Source organism: Lissotriton vulgaris, chromosome 10, assembly GCF_964263255.1.
Source record: "Lissotriton vulgaris chromosome 10, aLisVul1.2, whole genome shotgun sequence".
In the NCBI taxonomy this organism is placed as follows: domain Eukaryota; kingdom Metazoa; phylum Chordata; class Amphibia; order Caudata; family Salamandridae; genus Lissotriton; species Lissotriton vulgaris.
Genome location: NC_141698.1, coordinates 611,656,317 through 611,682,482, shown reverse-complemented (window position 1 = coordinate 611,682,482; position 26,166 = coordinate 611,656,317). Strand labels below are relative to the sequence as shown.

Below are 26,166 nucleotides of genomic sequence, written 5' to 3'. Positions count from 1 at the left end.
ATCACTCAGTGCCACCACCGCATCACTCAGTGCCACCACCGCATCACTCAGTGCCACCACCGCATCACTCAGTGCCACCACCGCATCACTCAGTGCCACCACCGCATCACTCAGTGCCACCACCGCATCACTCAGTGCCACCACCGCATCACTCAGTGCCACCACCGCATCACTCAGTGCCACCACCGCATCACTCAGTGCCACCACCGCATCACTCAGTGCCACCACCGCATCACTCAGTGCCACCACCGCATCACTCAGTGCCACCACCGCATCACTCAGTGCCACCACCGCATCACTCAGTGCCACCACCGCATCACTCAGTGCCACCACCGCATCACTCAGTGCCACCACCGCATCACTCAGTGCCACCACCGCATCACTCACTGCCACCACCGCATCACTCAGTGCCACCACCGCATCACTCAGTGCCACCACCGCATCACTCAGTGCCACCACCGCATCACTCAGTGCCACCACCGCATCACTCAGTGCCACCACCGCATCACTCAGTGCCACCACCGCATCACTCAGTGCCACCACCGCATCACTCAGTGCCACCACCGCATCACTCAGTGCCACCACCGCATCACTCAGTGCCACCACCGCATCACTCAGTGCCACCACCGCATCACTCAGTGCCACCACCGCATCACTCAGTGCCACCACCGCATCACTCAGTGCCACCACCGCATCACTCAGTGCCACCACCGCATCACTCAGTGCCACCACCGCATCACTCAGTGCCACCACCGCATCACTCAGTGCCACCACCGCATCACTCAGTGCCACCACCGCATCACTCAGTGCCACCACCGCATCACTCAGTGCCACCACCGCATCACTCGGCACCACCGCAGCACCACCACTCAGCACCACCACTCAGCACCACTCTGCACCAACCCAGCATCACTCAGCAGCACCACCACAGCACCACTCGGCAGCACTACTCAGCACCACCACAGCACCACTCAGCGCCACTCCAGCATCAATCTGCGCAACCATTCAACAACTGGTTCAAATATGTTCTCTCAATGTTTCAAGCTTTATTACAAATGTCACAAAAGATGTTAATATTTCACTTATGTTCTTGGATTTTCGTCACAATAAAATACACTGAACATAATCTTCACAAAAGTTATTTACAAAAGTTTAAGCTATTGCCATTATAAATTAAAATCACTTTTATTTAAGTATTAGTTATTTAAAAAAATTAAAAGCCATTGTAATTTGTAATATCAATACATCTAAGAGACGTAAATACAAAACATGTTGCATTACAAATGCTATAGGTGTCACATTTGCGAAAGTTATAACTATTGGCATTGTAAATGACAAAGCTATTAATTAAGCTATTTTCAAAACCAACACATAAATAAAAAAAATTGTCATTTACAAGACTAATGGCTCAAACTTTCCTAATGCGAGACCTATTGCATTGCAAATACTTGTTTGTTTTCTCTTTGATACTGTTTGCGTGCTGCATAAATACGTTACACATTGTCTCTAGGTTAAGGCAGACTGCTTTGTGCCACAGTCACACTACCAGAGGAATAAACACAGGTTAATTTAGTGAAATTCGTGGTTCACCCTGACGAGGATTGTGATTGTTACCGGAGTAGGGCTTCCATCCTCTCAATCAATAAACCAGTTTCTTAGATCTTCCCTTCCACTTCTCTCACTAAGACAATTGGGGTCTTATGCCACTAGTTAATACTTTTTATATATTTGATAGGAGACCTCTTTATCATACATGGTTTCATACCAGCTTCTTGAATTGAGAGATCTTTTGTGGTAGATGCTGCATTTGGGGGACAAAAGGAACAAATGATGGACGGAATGCTGAACAATGCAAACATTCCCCCCCAGTCCCTAAGATCTGGGTTTAATCCTTTGTTCTTTTGCTCACCACTCCACCCCAGTTTGGACCCAGCCATATGCAAATCAGTCTTGACCCTGTTACTCATGACAACTGTCCAGCCTGAACTGCCAAACCAGGCCCTACCTGGACCGGAAACAAGCATCCTGGGACTGGTTTAGGGGCATCACCTCTAGTTGTGTGTTACGGGGTTGTTGTGATCTCTCCATCCATGCCAAGTCCCAGAGGGATCTCCCTGCTACTCTGTCCAAAATTGCTTTTCGTTTTCCATTGCCTCCCATTCTACTGTTATTGCCAAATGGACTTCTCTTTAGAATTTTTTAGCTCCACTCATGGCAATTGTTTCCTATTGTCTGGGTGACATAAAAATGTTCTTCTGAACTCCTACCCCTGCCTAAACAAATGCCGGGTCCATTTTTGTAAAGCCTGTATATCCACTAAATGGTTAGGTACAGATAGTTATTGGAATATATAGAACACTCTGGGTAATTTTAAGCAACCACGATATGTAGAGCGGGCTCCATCTCTGCACATCTTCATAGAATTGCTTTGGTGACTTGGCCTTTCTCCACCCTTTTACTGTATTCGTGATTTGCTGACCTAGATGGAAGATTGAATAGGTTTCCTGTCTACGGGTTGGTAAAAGCTAGATGGCTGCCTCTTCCCTCTGAGGGACAGTTCGGTTCATGATTGCTAACTTACTCATGTTCACTTTAGAGCCTGATACTTTTTCAAATTCTGAAAGATCCTCCAAGGTGGCTGAAATTGAGCGCCCCTAGGAGCCGTCAAAAATAGCAATGTGACGTCCATGAACATATAGAGCTTATATTCCTCCCCTGTGATTAGAATTCCTTTTAATACTTCTCGAGCTCTAATTTTTATGGCCCATGTTTCTAACACCAGAGCAAAACGTAGGAGGTGACCATGGGCAGCCCTACCTAGTTTCCCTGAAGATTACAAATCCCTTAGGCTTCACTCCCATTTATTTTAATTGCTGCCCTAGTAGTTTAATGACTAGATAAAATCCAAATCTTCATTTTGTTTCTCAGGTCTATTTTGTTTAAGACAACCTTGAGTAACCCCCAGGTCAGTTGGTCAAAGGCTCTCTTTGACTTTAGGGATACCAGGGTCCACTTGGGCCTTCTACCAGATGGAACAGGTTCTAGTGTTGTCACTTTGTCTATTTAATAATGGCTACCTGATCAGGGTCAGGTAAGCGCCACATTAGGACTGCCAATCTTTTAGCCAAGATGTTATGTGCACTGTCGCCTACAAGGGCGTCCTCTGGAGCAGCGATCTTTGTGAAAAAATGATCATAGTTGTTCATTAATGCTATTGGCCTAGTTGATGCCCCACAGTCTCATGGTTGCTAAATAAGATTAAGTTATCCTGCTCCTCTTTGTTTTTCATTGTACTGATGCTTTCTTGGCCCCATGTTTCATTTAGTGCACCATTTTGGTTTTATTGATCCAGAGAATGTTTGTTGGTTTTTGTTACCCGTTGATACTTTTCTGATGCTCCTGTCTATTTTCAGTATACAGTGTCCTACATTTTGCCCCCATTTTCTTTTTTAACTCCACCTCCTTTTTTACAATCCTAGCAGAGAGAGCCTACGTTCTGTTGCATCATTCCATTTTATTACATTCTTTCTCCAACCATGAGAAGGAACCCAGATTTCTGCTTTGTGTGCTCTCAAGTCTCTTCCGCCTCCCTTCCAGGTTTCTCCCCTGATAGCAACGCAAGGAGACAATAGAGTTCATAGTGTATAGTGTATTCATTAGAAGCAGTTATTATAATTTGTTGAATGTATTTCCGTCCACAAAGTTCTGAAATCTTCTGCTGTTAATTAGTGTAAAAGGTATCAGTCAGTCAAATACACTTTATTCGATTTTTTTTTAAATCATAAAAGACAAATACAGTACGAACAAATTTAAAATCCACAATATATATAGTTACATCTCATAATCAATAAAATATTAACAATGCATTAAAAATATGTAAAAGGTATATATCATAGCATCTTCTTCATCTGGTGTATTCTTCATTAACTATTCATTGCTTGTTTTTTGTGTGTGTTTTTATTATTTATCAATAGCTTCCTCCCTCAGCGGGAACAAGGATTCTATATACAGCCTTGCAATGAATCAGATGGGAACAGTCATTGTGTCTGGGTCCACTGAAAAGGTATGTATACATTTGTAGAGCGGTAGCAAACATTACTTGCAGCTTGTAGCAGTGCTTTGGTGTTGGTTGCCCCTTGAGCAGTGGATTGTGAACATCTTGTAGTTTCAACAGTAACATTTGAATTGGTGATATTTGCCTTTTTTTAAATAGAGAATTTGTGTGTGCAATGCATATTCTTCCTTTCACAAATGGAGACGTTATCTTTCTTCATTTGTTAAAGAATTATTGGTTTCTCGTGAGTGTTACTGGATCCAGCCATGCCAAGTAAGAACTCAATAAGTGACCATGATTAAAACACTTTCAGGGACCGGTTTTATTGTTAGAAGTCACAGCTGGCCGAAAATACTGGGCTATCAATCTAATTCTCATTTACCAACTTTGATCATTTGTCTGTATGAAACAAATCACTTTTGTTGTAACATTGTCTCTAGGGTTGTGGCAAAGTGATACTTAGTCCAGTAATCTGTATGATAGTTTTGCCAACACGAAGATTCAAAACTGTCCACACATGGTCTAAAGGATTTGTGAATGACCTTAAAAGGAAGGCAAAATCTTTTAATTTCATATTTTCTGAACCTCCAAATAAATGTACTTTGTGTTTTAGCTATTTTTATTAGATTTACATTCACAAACCAGGCCGGTCATAATTATGTAGTGCTTTCATGATCAGGATTGATTGATTTATTTATTTTTTGTCCTCAAGCCTCTTTAGTGGAGAGAAAAAAACAATGACGTTCTTCTACTTGCACATCTTGATGGGCACCTGAATGCCTGTGCTCTTATGCTTTCCAGCAGTACGGGTAGCTGCGAGTAGAGGGAGGTCGAGAAATTCTGATGACCCTTGGACTCGAACTGCATCCACCCTCTTGTCCACTTGTCTGCTTTCATCCTCTCACTTTCCAACCGGCAGACAAAAACCACAAGGACCTAAACCCAAATACCTGGTGAGGCTAGTAAGGTGTAATCATAGGACTGATAAAAACCTAACTATTGTCATTTAGAGCATCACACCATTCAATGAAGGGAAGCCAGAAATTTACGTCTCTAAAGCTCTTCCTGTCTATGTTGGCTGTATATTTAATCGAGAACAACAAGTTGTCCAAACTAGGGGAGAGGAGGGACACCCATAACTTACAAATCTCCCTGCGCGCCAGCAATGCAATGTAAAAGATAAGCCTTGCCTGTCCCTTGGTAGGTTTTATTTCAGGCTCCAACTGACCAAAGATAACAAGTAAAACGCTTACCTTAACATGCAGCTTAAGCATTTGAGACCGCACCCTACTCACTTCACTCCGAAAAGTTTGCAATTTTATACATTCTACAAACATGTGGACATAGTCTTCCTTCATGTTGCCGCACTTAGGACAAGGAACTTCACCTCCTCTCCCAAACTTTGACAGCTTCAAGGGTGACCAATACGTTCTATGGATGGTAAAGAGATGATTTCTCCTCAGATGTGCAGGCTTAACCGATTTAAAAAGCATAGCCATAGATACTTGCCAGTATTTTTCCAGCGATGCTTCCGGCAAGTATTTCCCCCACAGTTCAGCAGGAAGCGTAAAAACTCCATCCTCTATTTCCACCAGTAATTTGTCGCTAACTCCTTCTTTTGACTAGATTGCTGCTTCAGTTTAAACTCTAAATCATTTTGTACCCCTATCTTTGTAAGTGGGTCATAAAACCAACCTTGTATTTGAGCATATTTAAACCTGGATAGGCGAAGGTTTGTAAGCTGGCTACAGCTCTCCCAAGAGATAAGCTCACCATCGCTTATTAACTGGTCCCATTGTAAGAGTCCCACCTCTAACAGAGGTTTGTTAAGAATGTCTTTCGTCCACTCAGGAGAGCCGGGACTATCCCAGATGGGAGGAATTTTCAAGATTTTCCTCACTTTATACCATGTCTCTGCAAGCCCCCTCAAGGGCAGCCTTTCGCTTCTGGACTGCAAGCTTTTTTCCCTTAGTTTTGCTTGTCGGCGCTTTACCCTCCACCCCCCCCCACACACACACCCCCACCCCCCCCCACACACACACCCGCCCCCTCCCCCTCCCTAAGCGCTCTGAGGGTGCTTCTGCGATCGGCTATGCGCTGGCCACCATGTTCTCCCTTACAAGCACAAGAAAGGATCAGGATTGATGTTGTTAAAATTGCTAAAGACTGTTTTAAAATGATGTAATGAAGCTATTGCTGTTCACACGGTCCTAAACCACAAACCTATTTAAGCACAAATAAAACTGGGAAAATCAAGGTTACAAATTGGAAAAAGATAGATAAGCATGCCCACATGTCCCGTACAGTGACCTTTAATCCAGAGTCAGAATTTTACTTAGCCTGAGACTATGGTATTTGAAAACACAGGCTTTACCAGAAAATACATTTGTAGTTCTCTGTGTCAGTCCCTGTGACCATATCCGTGCCAGTCTTCTGTAGTCATGTAGGTCCAAGTATTTACCAGTTGCGTAGTATTTAATCATCTTTTATTCACAAAAAGTGAAAAACATTTTAGTCGTAGGAGAATTGAAGCTGGGTTTCTCAGCAATGAATGGAAATTGTTATTCTTAGTAGTTCTGATTTACTTAGTACATTCAGGTGTATATTTATTCATGCATTTATTGTCTTTGACACCTTAGAAATGTTAGTTTCAACCTCTTAAGGTTGCAGAGATGTTGAAAATAAGGGGCACAACTTGCACATTCCGATGCCCACAAAATGCCTCTTGGTTAGACCCCCACATTAGAGAAGGACATGGCTTATCCCATTGACGCCTTCTACAGAGATTAGGCCATTTGTGTCTGTGATTAGGAAAGTGGCAGACTTGTTGGAGCTTCCCTTACTGGTGACTGAGGTAAAAGCTAACTAACTTCTCCAGTCTTGGTATTAATAATCCCCTACTCCTCTTTAGTGAGGCACTTCTTGGCCCATTATGGCCCAGTGCGCAAAGCCCTTTTCGGCCATAGCCATGAACCCGCATGTGGCACAATGGCCTAGGCCTGGTCTGTGATATCTTAGAGTTTTTTTTATTCACCCATGTCTACATTCTGGCATTTCAGGCCTCTTAAACCAAGCTTGAATCAAAATATTGTAAGGAAATAATTGAAACAATTAGATGCAATGAGTCATAAGGATTTTGGTCTGGAATGTTGCCTCTGTGCACTGCAAATGGTTCTTGCTTGCGCATGTTGCATTCATGCGCTATGGGAAATTGTTAACATGTAGGTTGGGTGCGAATTTGGCTCTTTTTTTAGCACATGCAAAGCATTTAGACAAAGTGTTAAAGTAAAGCAGTGAAGTACATCATCAAACTTCCATCAGACAGTATAAACAGTGGTGTAGCAATATTTTGGCACATGTGAATGTGATCCATAGGATTTTTTTCAGCTGTCAAAGCTACTTTCATGGTTTTCATAACCTCCGCATCTATTGTGAACTGCTTTTCTGAAACTTTTACTTTTTTCTGCATTCTGACTAGTTCCATTTAAAGTACACTAATGCATCAAGTTGATACAGTGCTATTGACAATATTTACACAAATCTTTTGTCAGTGAATATCTCTTTGGTTAGAATTTGGTGAACGTAGTGGAGCCATTGCGAGGTCATTGAGTTCAGCATTCCCAGTCCACATATTTTAGCATCACTGCTAAAAATGTTGTATCTGTTTCAAAGGTCCAATCTTCGAGTCACAAACAGCCATAACCGTACTAGCTGCTGCTTTGGCAATGCATCAGTTCTTTCTCCAGGGGTGGCTGCAGAGGTGAACAGCTGCCACAGTTTCCTGTTCCTCCACTGCAGTCTGTTCTACAAAACGTATTTACGTTTCTCTCCAAGATGCACAAACGCTTAGTGAAAGGTTTAATGGATGAGCATAATCATAGAGCAATAAGTCCTTCAGATAGTCTGAGGTTATACATTTCCTTTAAATGGCATTTGTCTGTCACGATTTGGACCTCTATCCACATTTTCACTAAACACTGTTGTTTGGGTTCGCAAGCTGTAGGTGAAGGTTGTTTTGCTATATCAATCTGTTAGAAATTGGGTTACTGGTTGACTGGGATATGATCCCTGGTCAAATAGCAACCACAATCATAGTCAGGATAAGGGGCAGGCAAACCCTAAATTAACCTGTGCTCATCCTCTGTTAGCTTGGCACAGAGCAATCTGGTTTAATTTGGAGGCAATGTGTAAAGTATTTGTGCAACACTTGAAACAGTAAGATGGTAAAAACACCACACAAAAAGGATCCAACACCAGGTTAGTAAAATAGAACTTAGTTTAATGAATAGAAAAGGATAAAAACGACAAAAATGCAATCAGTAGAACCAGAGTCATTGAATTTTAAAGTTTATAGTGTGAAATGGTGCCAAAAAGCACAAAGCGATATTGTGGGATATCTGGTCGCGCCGGACTGGTAAAAAGTCACAATTTCAGGCCGACTGCAATGGAGTTGGCCTGTTACATGGACCCAATTAGGCCAGGTGAACATGGCAGTGTGAAACTGCACACACAGGCTCTGCAATGGCGGACTTGAGACTTGGTTAGGGGCTACTTAAGTGCATGGCACACTCAGTACTGCTGGCCCCCTAGTAGCATTTAATTGACATGTCCTGGGTACATGTAGTACCACTTTGCTAGGGACTTAAGTATGCCAATTAGGGATAAGCAGAGAGCACTTCAGCACTGGTTGGTAGTGGTAAAATGAACAGAATCCGAAGACCAACAAAAACTAGGTCAGAAAAAGTGGAGGAGGAAGGCGAAAAGTTTGTGGTTACCCTGCAGAAAGAGCCCTTTTCTAACACAATCCTTTGGTACTGGGATTCATTTAGGGATAAGGACTCTGCAAGAAGTGTATGTGTATATAATAGAACATATAGATGCATATAGATTTATTATATAGATACACACGTGTTCAGTGGCGGCTCATAATATGCAGCAGGTGTGGGGTGGTACAAAAGGGGGTGGTGATGGACGGAGCATCTGAACCAATCAAACACTCGCACCCATTCAACAGATCTGGGTTTAATCCATCACCGTTCTTTAGCCCACTCTGTCACCCCAGTTCAGACATGGCCATATGCAAATCAGTCTGACCCTGTGCCTCATTGGAACAGTCCAGCCCGAACTCCCTTAGCCATGCCTTCCCTGGACCGGAAACAAGCTTCCTAGGACCGGTTTCTGGCATTACAGCCGTCTTCAGCCAGGCTTGCTTGAATCCAGTGGCAAAGTGAGCAAGGGACTTACGTCTGAGCATACCCTGCCAACTTATGGCGAACAAAGCGGTCCAAAAGGGGGTGGTGATGGACGGAGCGTCTGAACCAATCAAACACTCACACCCAGTCAACAGATCTGAGTTTATTCCATCACCGTTCTTTAGCCCACTCTGCCACCCCAGTTCAGACATGGCCATATGCAAATCAGTCCGACCCTGTGCCTCATGGGAACAGTCCAGCCCGAACTGCCAAGCCATGCCTTCCCTGGAGAGGAAACAAGCTTCCTAGGACCGGTTTCTGGCATTACAGCTGTCTTCAGCCAGGCTTGCTTGAATCCAGTGGCAAAGTGAGCAAGGAACTCACGTCTGAGCATACCCTTCTAACTTATGGCGAACAAAGCGGTACAAAAGGGGGTGGAGATGGCAGGTGTGGCAAAGCACGTACATACAAACATTCACGCACCCAAGATTGAGAAAAGCTTACCAGGACGAATTTTGGGTGGCAAAAGTGAAGTGTCTGTAACATCTGCCAGGAGAGTTAGGTGAGCTTCAGGTTTTGTCATCCAAGCCTCCATACCTGAACATCTACGCAGACAAGCTTGTTCTATGCACTAGAGCTTTCTTTCTTCCAAAAGTCGTCGCTGCCTTTCATGTAGGCCAGTCCATCATCCTGCCTACCTTTTTATGCTCTGCCATATCCCTTCAAGAAAGAGGAGCGACTTCACCGCCTGTACCCACAGTGCTGTCATTCTACCTTGACCGCACAAGAGTTCTCGGTGGATGACCAACTCTTCGTTATGTTATTTACATTTATAAAGTGCAACGGTTACCCTGGGGTGTCCTGGCACTAATTGCTTCTATCAAATTACATTATGACATAGAAACCTACATGCTAAAAAGTCATATTTTAGTGCCTTTCTAAACAACATTAAATCAGAGGCGGCTCTAATATGGAAGAGGAGTTCATTCCATGCCCTTGCGGTGCAGATCACAAAACTTCTCCCTTTCCAGTTGATTTTCATGATGCGGTTACTGTCACCATCTTTGCTTTTAAGGAGCGGAGAGTTCTATTAGGAACATACCATTTAAATCGATGTTTGAGATGTTCTGGTCCCATTCCATGGAGGGCTTTAAAGGTGGTGCATAGGGATTTGAATCGCACCCATTGTCTGAAAGGCAGTCAGTGCAGTCTTTTGATTTCATTTGTAACTGATATGAAGATTTTTTGCCTTCCTAGTTGAAGTTGGAAGGGTGCCCAATTCCTCTGTCCACCATCCTGGGGCCCAGAAGATGGCATTATTTCTAAAAATGATGACCTCAGTTTTGCTTGAATTTAGTTTGAAGCAATTCTGTGTCATCCACATCTTGACTGATTTCATACAGTCATTAAACCTCTTTCCCTTCTCTGATTCGTGGCCTGGAAGCAGACACACCACAATTTGCGTGTCATCCACCTATGAGGTTAGATGAAAGCCGAATCATCTTATCAACAGGGCCAAGGAAGAGACATACACATTAAAAAGAGTGGGACTGAGGGATAACCCCTGCGGCACCCTGCAGGCTAAGGAAAAAAGGTTTAGAACAATATTTGTCCATGGCCACTATTTGTGTTCTATCCGTCAAAAAAGATTTCAGTAGCCTCCAAGCCTTGCCCTGAATCCCGCAGGCTGATCGACGGTTCCTCAGGAGATCATGATGGACCGTATCGAAGGCTGAAGAGATCCAGCATGATTAGCACTGCCTTGCCATCCAGATCCAGGGCTTCCCTTATTTCTTCTGTGGATTTGATAAGGGCTGCTTCTGTACTGTGGTGTTCCCTAAAGCCATATTGAGTGGGATCTAAGATGTGATTTTCCGGAAGGAAAGCGCTAAGCTGTATATTTATGGCTTTCTTCACCAATTTTGCCGGCAGTGGAAGCCGGGAAATTCGCGGGAACTTATTGAGATCCTTGGGGTCTAGATTCGTGCAGTATGTTGAATGGAAAAAGGGTAAATCAGTGCAGAAACAAACTGTCTCTCAATGGATTGTGTTCTGCATTAAGGTCTGCTATGCATTGGCTAAGAGGCAGCCCCCCTTAGGGCTTCCTTGCTCATTCCACTTGAGCTAAGGCTGCGATTACTGCGTTAGCACATGAAGTTCCGGTCCTGGACATCTACCAGGCAGCAACTTGGGCATCTTTGCACATGTTTACAAAACACTACTGCCTGAACAGTAGGGTCCGTCGGTACAGGGACTTTGCTTGTTCGGTACTGCATGACTTCTTTGTGTAAAACAGTTTCACAGACCCACTTCTGTGGAAGTATTGCTTGAGTATAAATTCTAAGGTAAGGAATCTGCGTCTAGAAGTCTCTATCAGATGAACAATTTACTTTCGGTAATGCCTTATCTGGTAGAGGCTCTATCTAGCCGCAGATTCCTTACCGGCCCGTCCATCCTCCCCGCTCTGCAAACATATTTTTAGGGGCAGGGCTGTACCCCTTTCCGGTCCCCAGTGTCCTTCGTGGTTCCACTCTCCTGGTGTGGAAAATCATGAAAAGAAACTGACGTCAGCGTGCTGGGATGGCGCCGATATAGGCTCCGCGCATGTCACATTAACGAGAAGCCAATTGACATCACCTTGCGGTGCTTAGGGGTCCTACTAAAAAAAAAAAAATCTGGATCCAGTCTGACAGCAGGGGATATTTCTAAGTTAAGGAAACTGGGGCTAGATAGAGTCTCTATCAGATAAGGCGTTACCGTAGTTGTATGAGTCTGTGAATGTTCATATGAGAGGTTGTATGCTGGTGTGAATGGGTGTGTGAGTGGTTCTGCGGATGATGTCATCAGTGATGTCACTGACCATAATCACACATGAGCTCCACAATGCGTGGAGCTAGCAGCCTCCAACAATAAATGTTAAACACAACAAGAGCTGCTCTTAGTGTAGTGACCAATGTGGAGTTATGGTTATATTAGGAGTGAGGGCATCTCAAAAAACCTTGGTTTGATAGAGGGTGGGCATACACCTGACGAAAGGGATGCACTTCTAAACTAAGTGGGGGCCCGTGAAAAAGTGAGTGAGAGTAAAAATCATTATAGTTATCAAATTGTGTTTTTAATGTGATTGGTAACTATATGATCTTAAAATCAATGGACGGTGTATGGGGAAATTAATGTCCCCTAACCGTAGTGTAAGCGGTCAACATGTTTCTGCCGTGTTGGCCCAGGTGGGTCCAGGGCATTCATCAGGACCTTAGTGAAAGAGAGGTAGGGAATGGACAGGAAAGGGGCAGGCAGGCGTCATTCACTGTTCTGTTGCTTTGGGGGCAAAGACAGACTGGGCCTGTTCCTCTGAAAGGTCGATAGTTTGAGACTGAACACAATAGTGCCTAGTAACGACACCAAGACAGAATAGTCCAGTGCCTATAAACACACAGACACAAGACCGAGACAAGACGGAGTGGAGCCCCCTACGTCTTAGGGTTGGGCTAGTCACTCAAAAGCAAATCTGACTTTTTTTTCCAGTTTTATATTGCGCGAGCGACTTGCATGAGCATCAGACTACATTACAAAAGGGTCAGATTCCAGTTTTTTAGGCTTGGGGAGGTTATGCAATTTGCCCAGAATCGCAGGATATTGAGCAAACGCAGGGCCTCAAACCTGGTTCCCAAGTTCCAAGTCATCCACTGTGGCTGTTAGGACATCTTTCAATGTAGCAGCAGCCTGGGCTAGCCCTGCTTATCACAGGATGAAAAACTGGCAGACTACTCTCGGTCATGAGTAATGCAGCCTTTGTCTGAAAACTCCACAGCTCTACCCTCTCATTTGCTTCAGAGTTTTCCAGCGTAGCTTTTCCTGTTCTTGAAAGCCCACAGAGCTGCAGATGTTGGTTCTGTCTGGTACCCTCTGTCATGGGGTAGCTCGTCTAGTGTCAGTTTGTTTATTCGGTCCAGTATCTACTTTCAGATTTGTGAAGGGCATCAGTAGTCTCTGCTTTGGCTCCAGACGCGCATTGATCAGCATCCCTCTTCCAAATGAACTGTTTCAGTCCGTTATAGGGACACTAATTCCTGCCTGCCTTGTTATGTTATCATCTCAGTCCAGCCTTTGAGTCCCCGAAGACCCACCATTTATTAGTTGTCCTGGCAGTGGGTTCTTTATGACACCAAGAATACTTAAGGAACAACAGCATTTTTTAAGGTTTTTTTGGGGGTGTAGTTGTATCTGTGGGAGATTATGTTCCACATGAGAGCTGCTGGTAAACAGGAAGATAATGCCGCCCTGAAATCAACCCACCTGGGGAGTATTCTCAAAAACTAATGCAGGGGCTGGTGCTTTTTTTTGGTTTTTTTTCCATTTTTTATTGTTTTGCTGTAAAAATAAAAATCCTTTTTGGGGCAGATGGGATCCCTTTGGGACACCAGCACCAGGCCTAGGGTGGTCAGAATATTCCTATCCTGCCCCTTCTCTTTTTCTTTTTAACTTTTTTATTTGGGACTCTGAGTCAGAGTCCCAAGATGGCTGCCAACACTCCATGGTTTAAGTGTTGGCAGCCAATCAGATCTCTACACAAGATCTGCAAGATTCATGGAGGTTCTGCGTACCTAGATATTCAAATTTAATATAATTTCAAAAACTACTGAACAGTTTTACACCAAATCGCAAAAAGTATGCTTTCTGGACCAAAATCTAGCTTTCTGACAAATTTGGTGTACTTCCGTTCAGCAGTTTGGGCTGTGGACGTGTCCACATCTCTAAGGGAATTAACATATGTGGGAAAGTAGGATCTGCTTTCATGGTTACCTCCACTGGCACTGAGCTGTTTGAGTAGTCTGACTGGGATCCTGGTAATCGGGACCCCAGTCTCTGCTTTTTCTCCCTCAAATTGTTGTGGTCAGTACTTGGGTACCTCCCAAATTGGAGACTGGGGTACCCTTATCAGTTCCTAGTATATGGTACTAAGGTACCAAGGGCATAGGTACCCCAGAGGTCACCCATGGACTGAAGCATGCATTATGTCACCCAAGGGAGACCTTTCAAAATGCAACTACAGGCCTGTCATTGCAGCTTGTATAAGCTGGTGATAACACCGCTTATGAAAGATGTAGGTTTTCTAGATCTAGGGCCACTGCACTTAAAACCTATAAGTCACCCCTATAGCAGGCATTATGAATCCTGAAGGCAGGGTGCTTGGTTTTAAGTGTGAGGGTGCCCTTGCATGAGCAGGACACCCCTACAGCCTACTAAGTCCATTCTCCCGGGTTTTAAGTGAAGCAGCCATATACAAAAATGAGGAACACAGCGTAATTACGCAATGACCATCTCGAAATTGGCTGCAACTAATCCTAGCATGTTTGATATCAAACATGTTGGAATCGTATCCCCACACCTTAAACGGTGTTGGAGGTATGATTCCAAGCACTGGAATGGGCCTCCATTAGGCTCTCAGTGCTCCCGGTACCAGTCTTGGAGTCCCAGACAGAACGACATGGCTGCTGCTGGCCAGAGACACTATTCTGCCGTCCTGCTGCTGAGCCATGCTCGAGCAGGAGAAGGCAGAGCAATAGGTATCCTATCACAGGTAGGTGTGATCAGCTCCAAGACAGGATTTAGTGTATTGGGGTCAGGTGGGTGTGCTTGCCAGCACCACTCAGTCTGCATGAGGGACACATTCAACAACTTTTGGAGCTGTTGCCTCCCACTCTGGTGCGAAACTGGACAAAGGACATGGGAGTAACCTCCCCCCTGTCCAAGCCCTCCCCTGGGAGAGTCTCCTGAATCGTCCCAACCCTTTCTTTAGGGTCCTTAACGGCTTACCTGGGTGTAGGTCCCTAGATTTGTTGTGGGACATGATTCAATTCAGACACCACTTCAACTTCTTCTGTCTGGGCACTCTCGACTTTGCTGAACTTCGTTTGGGCTCGATTTCAGTCTGCTTCATCGCCTGTGCACGATACAGGAACGTTCCAAGGCCTGTGGGCATCCAAGACACCTGAAGGAATCTCCCTTGAAGTGAAGGAGTCCCTTCCTTCATCTGCAGGCACCGCAACTAAGCTGACCAGTCTACTGATCCTCAGCTCCTATGGACTCCGGAAGGTTCACCAACACTGGTGGTGGTTCTCCTCCGCTCTCGAGGCCTGGCCTGCCCTGTCCTCTCACAAATTTTAAGGCCAGTATCCCTCGTGGGAGCCGCAAGAACCGAACCCCTGTGCACCGCTTCGACTTGCTGTTGCAAAGGCTTGTTGGCTTCCTTCCACCAAGATCTTCAGGCTCCAAGTAGCCCCAACCTCCAGCATCTCCAGTGACCAGAATCTTCATCCGCATCGTTTGCACCGTGGCCTGCATCTTTTGGTAAGCTGCTCAAGCTCCTCTTGCGACTCCAGTGCCTCCGGCCTGTGGGTCCTGCTGAGGGTCATCTTTGTTTCTTTTTGGGCTTTCCTGATTGCTTGGGGCCTGCCCTGATTCCCCTGTTTGTGGTGAGTCCCCTGAACCTTGCTGGTCCCGACATAGCACCTTCTTCGACTTCTACGTTGTTTGCAGTTGCCAAGGCTTGTTGGTGCTCCCAACGGATACCGACCCCTCAACTCTCGACATCCAACGTGGGACGGCTTGTGTATGGCTCCTGGTCTTCCTCCGCGTTGCCTGGTCCTCATAGCTGCAGAGTCAAGGTCACCAGCAAACTCCTGCAACTCTAGACATCGGTGGGCATTCGTCTTCCAGGTTTCCGGGTCACTCATGAATGACATAGACTCTGTCCCCTCTGCTTGCAGGTACTTCACTTCCTGAATCCACTTCAGATTCCACTGGACACTTTCTCCTTCTCCAGCAGCGGCATCTTCCTGAAGTCCTCCATTGGTTCGATGACTGTTTCCGACATTACTTCACACCTATGCACTTGGCTTCCCTGGTGTAGGTACATGGATACTAGGGTATCCATGGGTGGGGTGGCTCTCCAACCTTCTGTCTTCCACTGGGTTTCTTCAGGGTCCACTGGGAAGGGTCCTAAATCTTGAAAATTGCAACCGCGGCTTACACGTTGATTTGTACGGTTGTGTTCCCACACTGCACACTATCTCTGAGGGGCTCCTAGTCACTCACCTTGGGTGGTTTCTTGGGTCCCCAGCACTTCTATGTCCTCCGTACAATGTCTGGACATGAGTCGTGTTTCTTATATCAACTTTCTTAGTATATGGTTTGGTCCCCCCTGTGATCCACTGTGTATTCTGTGCTATTTACTAGATTTCTATGCAAAATTGTGTGCATTGTGTACATCTCCGGATAGGAGATATTTATACGTATTAGTGAGTGTTAGATAACAATTAAATATTTTTATAAATAAATTGCGTGGTTCTTTTTCACTTAATCTATACATATAAGATTGCATTTTGGTAAAACCAGCTGCTTTATACGCAGTATGGACTAAGCCTGAAGGCTGCTCTCTTCAGCTACCACTTAAAAAGCTTTCTAAGGTGGTCTAAGACTTCTTGAATCAACAGAAGGGTTGTCTGGACTGGTGCAAGGTGCTCACTTATATTAGTGGACATCATATACCAGGCCAGTCTCTCACAAAATGGGAAACACACTTGTGTATATATCACTACCCCTGTTGAGGAGCTACAGCGCTTTGCATAAGTAGTTCGCTACTGCGGAACCCTAGAATAGTGGTTACATTAGTTGTGTTTGGTTTGTGCTGTTGATTTCTTGTGTGCTTAGAAGAGTTCAGAGTAGGGATTGAATGAGGGGAGCATATTTGAAAGGGACTTTATAGTTAAGTGAAAATGGCAGTTAAAACATAGCATTTTATGCAAACAAAACCACTGAAATTCACCAGCTATAGCTATCTCAATTAACTATAACTCATGCCTTAAAGTAACTATATAACTTGTGCCGCTGTCATGCACAGTGTTGTCATCTATTATGTCAATTTGTGTTACAATGATGTTATCACTTGCGTCTTAGAACAAGTCATGAGTGATATAATATGTGAGGCAATTATCTGTGCCTGCTAGAGCCAGTTATTATTACTTTAGGGTCCCACGCCATAGCTTGTAAAAGGCTCAAGGAGGAGGGCTATCCCCTCCTCCCTTAGCAAGCATTGGCAAAGCCAACAGGCCTCGCCTATGCAAGAGCTATTGACTTTGTCAATGTATTTTAACCATTATGTACAAAAGCCTGGCTGCTCTTCAGCATGGCTAAAGCGGAGTGTCGAAGGGTGGAGTGTCATGGATTATGCACGGTGGGGTAGCGCACTGCCATTACAGAAAGTCAATTTTCAATTAAAATGGCCATTACATTTGCACATATAGTTTTATTGAAAAGTGCACAACGCACAAACAAAGTGTGGAAATGGCATTACCTCTTGTACTGATTTGTGTTGATCATATTTAAATATTGATTTTCACCACAGTTCAGGTTATAAAAAATGGGGCTTTCCAAATTCTGAGATATTTGCACAGCTCATTTACAAACACTTAAAATCATTTTCTTTTCCAGTAAAGCACAACAAATGTGACAAGAATAAAAGTTGAAAGAAGGCTTTGACCATAAAAATTAATAGGGCCCCGAAGGATGGGGTCCTCCTGGCCTGTAAAAGGCTCATGGGGGGGGGGAGCTTCATGCCTACTCCCCTTGAAAATGAACATAACCCTGTAGAATGGGGTCCCTGGAGCCCAGAAAAGGACCAGGAAGAGGCACCCCCTCCCCACTCAATATAGTATGCTTCGCCCCAGCCCACCTTTTTGAAAGCGCTGGAGCCTGTACTTTCATTTTTTTTATTATATGTGCCGAAATTTGCAGTGGATCAGCAAATCTGACTCCAGTAGGGGGTTCCTCTGGCACCCCACCTGTCCCTCACCATGCCTAGAAGGGCAGGGTATCTGTGCCCTGCCCTCGTATATGTTGTTTTTACCTTATTTTAAGGGCAGATGACAGAGTCCTAAAATGGCTGCTGTCTTTGATCTGTTGAATCCTTAGTGGTGGGAAATATCTAGATTTTATAAACCTTAATTTCTCAAAAACTACTGAATGGATTTACACCAATTCAGACAAAGAACACATTCTGAACCAAAATCAAACGTTCTGCTAAATTTGGTGTAGTTCCATTCAACAGTGTTTGAGATATCGCTGTTCAAATTTCCAACAAAAAAATGAATGGTTAACACAAAATAGGTAGAGAGGGATGGGTAGATTGGGCATGCCAATCTCCGTTACCGTTTGTCCCCCACCCTAGTTCCCCAAAGGTGTTCCAGGAACGAAGCGCACTACTAAATGAACCTGTGGGCTGCAATATATTTAATGTATTAGGCCAATTAAAAAAATAGAACACACTTAATGTTTTGATTGGTTTCAAAAAGCTTTCATTTGTTAAACATATACACATTTTTATACACTTGTCAGTGCATAATATTCCAACAATGTCACAGCACATTATTATTGCCTTTGAATACATTCTAAAAGTTAGCAAATCACGACTTTTGTGTAATTACCAATGCATTCCAGGTGATTCCACCCTTCTTCATGGGCAGCTGTAAACCCAATATTATTCCAAATCCCACATTGTCTGGAATAAGACTAATTTCTAAAACAATCTTGTTTATCAATGGCATGAAAGAGGAGAACGAGCTACCAGTGCTACAAATTTTATAGAAAAGAGTTGTCTTCCCCATACGGGATGCAGCATACTACAAGATCCAGCATGCATCAGAAATCTTCCTTGTGCACTGAATCGTGCTCCCTGAATCTCAACGCAAATACTCTGCATGTCCTTGTGCACTTCAAGCATAATTGACATTGTTAGCCTCTGGAATAAAAGAACTGCACCGTATATGTAGATCACTCCCTCGTATAATCCTGGTAAGTAAATACTTACTGCAAAAACACTGAAACCTTGAGCGAGCCCAAAAGCGCTAGACTGCCCCCTCCCAGTCTTTTGTCCGGCTGGAGTTCTGTTAAAAATGAAAATCAGATGCTGTCCTAGCTACCTGGCACCATGCCCGCACAAGTTACCAATAAGGTAGTTACCTTGTTTTAAAGTGTCCACTCTCTGTTATGTGAAGCAGTAACACAGGCCCTGTCCATCTCTTCCTTAGAGAAATGGAAGTGCCTGATTACGTAGTGTTCTACCCTATAAACATCAACAACAGACTATCTGGACCAATCAGCCCCACCCGGCGTCTCAAACTTCAAAACTAACTAAAAAAACTGTTTTAGCACACCGTAGCTCCTCAAAAACGGTACTGCCAGCAGCTACCCTGAGCCTGTGTGTTGGGATGCTTCGCCGTTTGATCCTTGCCCACTACTAAGCGCATGTTGCTTAAAAGCTGCTTGTTGAAGAGGAAGGTGAAGTGCTCCTGCAGAAAACTCCTGGTAGCCTGCCAGTTGTTCCTGGACTGCCGGTGGTGTGGCCTGGGAGGTTCGGCTGCGCCTCCACATTCCTTAGCCGCCTCCTTGTCCGAGGAGGCAGAGGCAGGCCCTACTGCTGAGGCTATGGCTGAGTTCAACTATAACTGGCCACGGGAGGCTAGCCGCAAAACCCCCATCTCACCCAGTACAGAGTACCTCTCGCTGCTGTTTACAATATGTCACGTTATAGTGCGGGAAACCTATTGCTCTGTGATGTGACTGTAGGAAGGTGGAATCTGACTATATGGTTACACCCACGTTTTGCCTGGTGCTTTGCTGGTTTTCGACTTAGTTGGACTGGGATCCTGCTATTCAGGGCCCTAGTCTATCTGCTTTTTCTATAAAATGGATTCCATGTACTTTAGGTACATACCAGATTGGCTACTGGGTCACCTTTGTGAGTCCCTGTATATGGTACCTTAGGTACCCAGGGCATAGGTATCTCAGAGGCCTACCAGGGGCTGAAGCATGTGTTGTGCCACCCCTGGTTAGCCTTCCAAACTGACACCACAGGTCTGCACTTGCAGCCTGGGTAAGGTGGTGTAAGCACCCCTTACTTAGATATAGTATACCTAGATCTACCTTATATATAGACACATAGTAACCTATAAGTCACTCCTATGGCAGGCCGTGACAATCCTGAAGGCAGAGTGCTTGGTTTTGTGTGAAAGGGTGCCCTAGCATGAGCTGAGCCCCTCTGCAGCTTTCGGAACCATCTCCTTATAGCTGTTCTATGATATAGCCATACCATATACTCTTAAGTGCATTATAATCCTCGTGGTTAATGCTAACTTTGGGTTGGCTTTATCAAAACATTTTGTGTAAGGTGTCACCACTTTGGAATACTACCCCCGCCGCCAGTTCTGGTGGCGGGGGTAGCATTCCACCCTTCTAGAGGGAGAAGACATGTAGTTACTGGTAAACCCGGTTAAAGTTAAACAGAGCCCCAGCATCACAAAATGGATGCTGTTGCCACAGACGCGAGTCTGCCCTCCTGCTGCTGGATGAAAGTCCGGCAGGGGAGGCCTGGACAATAGGTTTCCTGTCCAGGGAGGTACTGGCACCTTCCCAGACAGGCTTTAGTGTATTGGGGCAGGGTGGGTTGCATTCAGTGAATGCTTTTCAGACACTGCCTGGGGCACACAAGGTGCTCCATGCATTTCCCAGTTCAAACCAGTTGCTGGGACACTCTGCCCCAGCTCTGGCGCAAAACTGGACAAAGGGGAAGGGGTGTAACCACCCCCTCCCCAGGTCCACCCATAGGAGAGACCTTAGTCCAACCTCTAAACTTACTATAAGTATAGAACCCCAGTCCCTAGGACTTTAGATTACCCTGGACGAAAGTCTGCAACATATATCTTGGACCTTCGACATTCCATTTTGACTAGAAGACAGGAGAAATCTCCCTTGTGGTCAAGGAGTGACCACCCTGTTCAAACAGGCACCAACTACATCTTTGCCGGTCTGCATTTTCGAGGCACCCGCCGGATCCCGAAAAATCTGCGACACAGGACACGGACTTCCAGACATCTCAGACGCTGACCTGCGCTCCCAGCAAAGCTGAGTGAGCCCTGTAGCGAACACGAGAGACGTGGGACTGGAACTCCTGGACATCCTGCATCTTTGCAACTGCACCTACTTCCCAAGGTATCCTGAAGTTGTGCATTGGGGTATTTGAAGCTGTGCCGAGCACCTTTTGCACCGAAGCTCAGAGGCTTACACTCCACGAGTGTCCCGAGGGCCCGCTTTGTGCATTTCCGCTCGAGGCCCCTTCACGGTTCCTAGTCCGTTGGCTAGTGAGCCCCCACGAAGGGCCATCTTTGATTTAGTGAGCTTTCCCGGTTGCTCCAGACGTGCTCCACTCCTCTCCAAAGAAGGAGTCCCTCAGACCTTGCTGGTCTGCACCGAAGCCAATCTTGTCATCTTCTGTGGATTGCTGTTGCTAAGGCTTGTTGGGTCCAATCCAGATTACGACACCACAGTCAACTAGATCCTTCGTGGGACAGCTCGAATCCAGCTCCTGGTCGTCCTCGACGACGCCTCCTGGTCCTCGTGGCTGAAGAGTCGAGCTTCACCTCTTGCACCTGAAATCACCCAACATCAGCTGGCATCTTCTCCTCGCCATCCTGGTCACTGGCTAGTGACCCAGACTCTGTCTCCTCTGCTTTCAGGTTCTTCACATCTCTGATCCACCCTTGGATCCACCCGGACACTTTTCCTCTGGTCGCCTGCAGCATTTCTTCGCAGCTCTCCATAGGAATCGACAACGCAACTCAATACCAAAAGTCACCTATGCACCCGGCTTCCCTGGGTGAGGTAACACGAGTACTCCAGTGTTCCCGTGGGTCTTGACTCTCGAAGTGTCCTAGTCTAAAAGGGTTCCATCGTAGTTCACCTAGAAGTGCCCTTAATCTTTAAAATTGTAACTTGTTCGTTCTTCATAGAAAGTCAATGGTGATCCGCGGCTGTGTTTAGACACTGCACATGTACCCCGTGGGCCTCCTGCATTCTAACCTTAGGTGGTTATAGGTAGCCCCAGCGATTCTACAGGCCCTAGGCTAATTTCTAACTCTCACGTGGTTCTTATACCACTATTTTAGTATATGGTTTGTGAGGCCCCTAGGGCATAACGTATACTGTGCAACTTATCATATGCTAATTAAGTTCCTTGTATTGTACTTTTACCTCTGACCTCAAAGAGTCCAGAGGGGTTGTGTTTAGAATAAATATGTATATATTTGATCTATACCTTGTGTGGTGTGCTTTCATTTGATATTTCAAGAGATTATAATTGGTAAAACAACTAGTTAACTCGCCTCAAAGTCTTAGCCCTAAGGCTGCTCTCCACAGCTACCACTCGGACAGCTTTCTATAAGGTTGACTTTACAAATTACCATCAATAAGGGTCGTTTGGACTGGTGCAAGGTGCCCACTAGAATAGTGGACATCATATACCAGGCCAACTTCTCACAGTGACGTCGAGCGTCGAAGACTGACAAACACTAAGCAACTCGCAGCCAAGGAAATACTTTCAAAACAGCAAGCAGCCCTGTTCACTGCATAGACTCAGCGGTCAATTGGTGTGGCACACTTGTGTAGCGAAAGCAAAATAAATAGCTCCAATATAAATAACAGTACAATTGTGCAAACCATAAGCATTTCTTGTCTATCTTTAAAATGGTTAAATGTGAAGATATTTTTTCACAGTATTAGTTATGATACATCCACATTCTAACCGCTTCATATAAAATATATCTATTTTGCAACAGATGATGCAGCTTTATTATGTTTATTTTTATAACTGGTCAAAATGTGAGTGAAAATTGGGAAAGGCATTACAAGTTTGCGGTGACTCCCAGAATGTTTCAGAATGACTGACTGCAAACATCAGTCACGTTAGTCCTTCTTTTTTCAAAAATAATATTGACGATCCACAACTGGCAAGAAAAGGAAGAAACAAAAAAATAAGCCCAAATCTCTCTTAAAAGAAAGCCCAAAACCAAACGAAAATCCTATCCAAAAAAAAAGTCTAACTGACGGTCGACATAAACATTTGCAAAAAGGCTAAAAAAAACACTTGCAGAGGAGCGGTATGCACAGTGTTTTACAGCACCAGCACAACCTTGGCAATAAGAGGAGGTGGGAGGGAGGAATGCTATAGTAAAATATAAGCAGCTATGGCACCAACGCTGAACACAGGCATATAGTAACCGAAAAGGATACTCATAGAAAGGATAAAGAACCATAGCGTTATGAGACAGTACTTAGTCCCTGCTGCCTGGGAGGAACAGAAGACAAAAAGGAGGGACAAAGAGGCAGGACTGGTTACTATCATGGAAGATGTTTTAAAGGACACTGACCTAGACAAATGAATTGCAAAGGCCAGCAATGGGTGGATTTGGAACTCCAAAAAGCATATACAGCAGGTCTCAACATTGAAAGGAGTACTTGTTAATCCTGTTTAGGGTACAGTAGTACTGTGGCCCCGTAACACCCTTGGTAAACAAATGTTATTGCAGTTGTTGCTCACGAACTCTGAATGCCCTGGAACCAGGTTATTATATCCTGTAAAATGAGTAAATCGTTTGAAAATGATACATGTAGCTAACTTGAAAGAAAACCACAGAATGAGCTGTATTTGGATTGTACACTGTTTGAGCCGATAAGCTGTGAACTACTCATTGCAGGTCTCTGGACTCTGATTGGCAGGCGAGCTTGTACAGAAGGTTGAGCCATAAAGCACACAGGAGCACAGACCCACAAAACACCACACATTCCTCCCCTTACCACACGCTCAGCAAATAACAGATAAAACTAAAGGACTGACTACATGAAATGCAAACAAAGCTCGTAGGCACCGGTTAGCAGCCAGGAGCATACACTTCTCTCTGTGTTTTTCTCTTAGACTCTTATTCTGTGTCTCTCTCGGTTGGTCAGTGTCTGTTTCAGTCCCTCCTTTTGTTCTCAACCGCTCACCCTCTTTCTCTCATACTCGTCTGTCTCTTTACCTTGGTCTTTCTCTCGCGTGGTCTTTTTCACTCTCTTTTGCAGTTTCTCTTATTCAGTCTTCCGCATGCTTTCTTTCACTTTCAGACTGTCTTGCTTGCAGTCTCTGTCTCCCTTCTTTGGTCTGTCTCTCTCTTGGATTTAGTCGCTCGCTTTCTCAGATTGTCTATCTTGGACCCTGTCCCTTTCTCTTGGACATTACCCCTTCTCAGGCTCTGTCTCTTGCTCTCTTAGTTTCTGCCTGTGTAGGCACTCAACTCCTCCCCTCTTTCACCAAATTGTTACCAACACTTCCCACCATTCTTAAACACTTCATGATGATGCAGTTGACTCAAGCTGATTTTCCTAAGATCATTTATATATAGATGTGATCTTCAACTCCATGCCATTATTCTCCAACCTCCATCATTTGTCTGATAGTCATTTGTATATTACCCATTTAATGAAATGCAGTACCCTCTTTTCTAAATACCTCCTCAATTCACCTAGTCACAGACTGAGTTATAACACTGTTTAAATACCACACCTCAGACCACCATGGAAAATGGCCAGCTTAAAGCAATAGACACTTTGACCCCACAGGAAGTCTCCAACATCAGTATGCAAAACGTAAAGCACACAACAACTGCCAAATGTGTGCCCTCCGGTGTACCTAGTCCTAGTCCATCAATACGACCTAACAGATAACATTGCCAGACTGATAAGATCCTCCTTGTATCCACTTCACTTGCTCTGAAAACTAAAACTATACATCCCTTACTCCCGCTTCAGATCTTCTTTAGAGTCCCTGGTTTTAAACCTTCTATATGGAGGAAATGCAGTCTTGCCGTTCCTACCCAAAACCTTACTGATATCTCTAAAATCTATCATACATGTCACATCATGCCTAGTTACAGAAGCTAGAAAATGCTGTCATATAACACCCATTCTAAGACTTCTTCACTGGGTCCCCCAGAAGTGAGAATTCACTTTGATTGCATTATACACCAGTCAACCATCCTATTTGAATGACCAAATTCAATTCACCGGAGGCTGCAGGAACTTCAGGAACAGCAGCTATATAATCGTGGAAATCAGGAAAACCAAAAGAGACCAAACATTTAAACAGGTTTTCTCCTGCCTTTTGTCTTGGATATGCTGCTCGATTTCTTGAGCAGATTAGACTAAATGCAAACCTCCTAACCTTCCAAAAGAATCTAAAGAACAGATTCCTCTGAATTCACCTGCCTTATTAACTACATTTCACAAGATTTTTCATTCTAGCTTAATAATGCAAGTAATGTTACTCATTCTTAGTTGTATGTAAAACCATCAGCATTATCTGATGCTTGATCTGATGCTTGATCTATGCTGTAGAAATACTCCTGATAAATGAATACAATATATACAAAATAAACAGGTGGGCATCATACCATGTCTACTCTCATACTGTACAGGTAGATTCACTTCTTTGTTTGTGTGCAATGGCTCCTTTGTTGGTGTGCGCCGCAGCATTTTGCTAACTGAATGAAATGCCCTGCATTCTGGGAACAGGATATTAGAATTATGAACAGAAACCCCAAAAGTAGGGAACACTTGTAGCAGATGATTACTAATCACTCACTTGCCAGAAGGCTAATGTGTACTGATTCTGGCTAGCATGAGACTTAAAAAGCACTGGATTACCAATCTCTACACATCGGAATAAGAAATGAACACTTTTGTTAAAAAGCGATGACCTTTAAATTGAATGGAACTTGTAGCAGCTAATTTACAATGAAAGCTTCCCAGGATATTCTTGGGTCTCGTTGCGTTTGCCATGGAAGAATCTTCTATACATAAATCTCTCAAATTTACAAGTAAACCAAGTACTTGGTGTACATATGTCAAGTGCTTAGAATTTTGAGTAGTGGCCCAATATAAGTATATAGCATAAACCTCTTCCAACCATTTAATTCGCAGCAGTTGACCTGTAACTGAGCAGACACCTTAGGAAGGGAGAAACCCAGGTAAATATGTTGAAAATAAAGCTAC

General features: G+C 44.3%; 1 protein-coding gene across 1 annotated transcript in view; it reads left to right on the top strand.

Moving 5' to 3' along the window:
* Positions 1-26,166, top strand: part of WDR48 (WD repeat domain 48) — a 535,194-nt gene that overhangs the window by 159,746 nt on the left and 349,282 nt on the right. Inside the window, exon 6 of the mRNA XM_086941452.1 lies at positions 3,975-4,063. Coding sequence (XP_086797578.1) covers positions 3,975-4,063 — 89 coding nt within the window. The remainder of the gene's footprint in view (positions 1-3,974; positions 4,064-26,166) is intronic.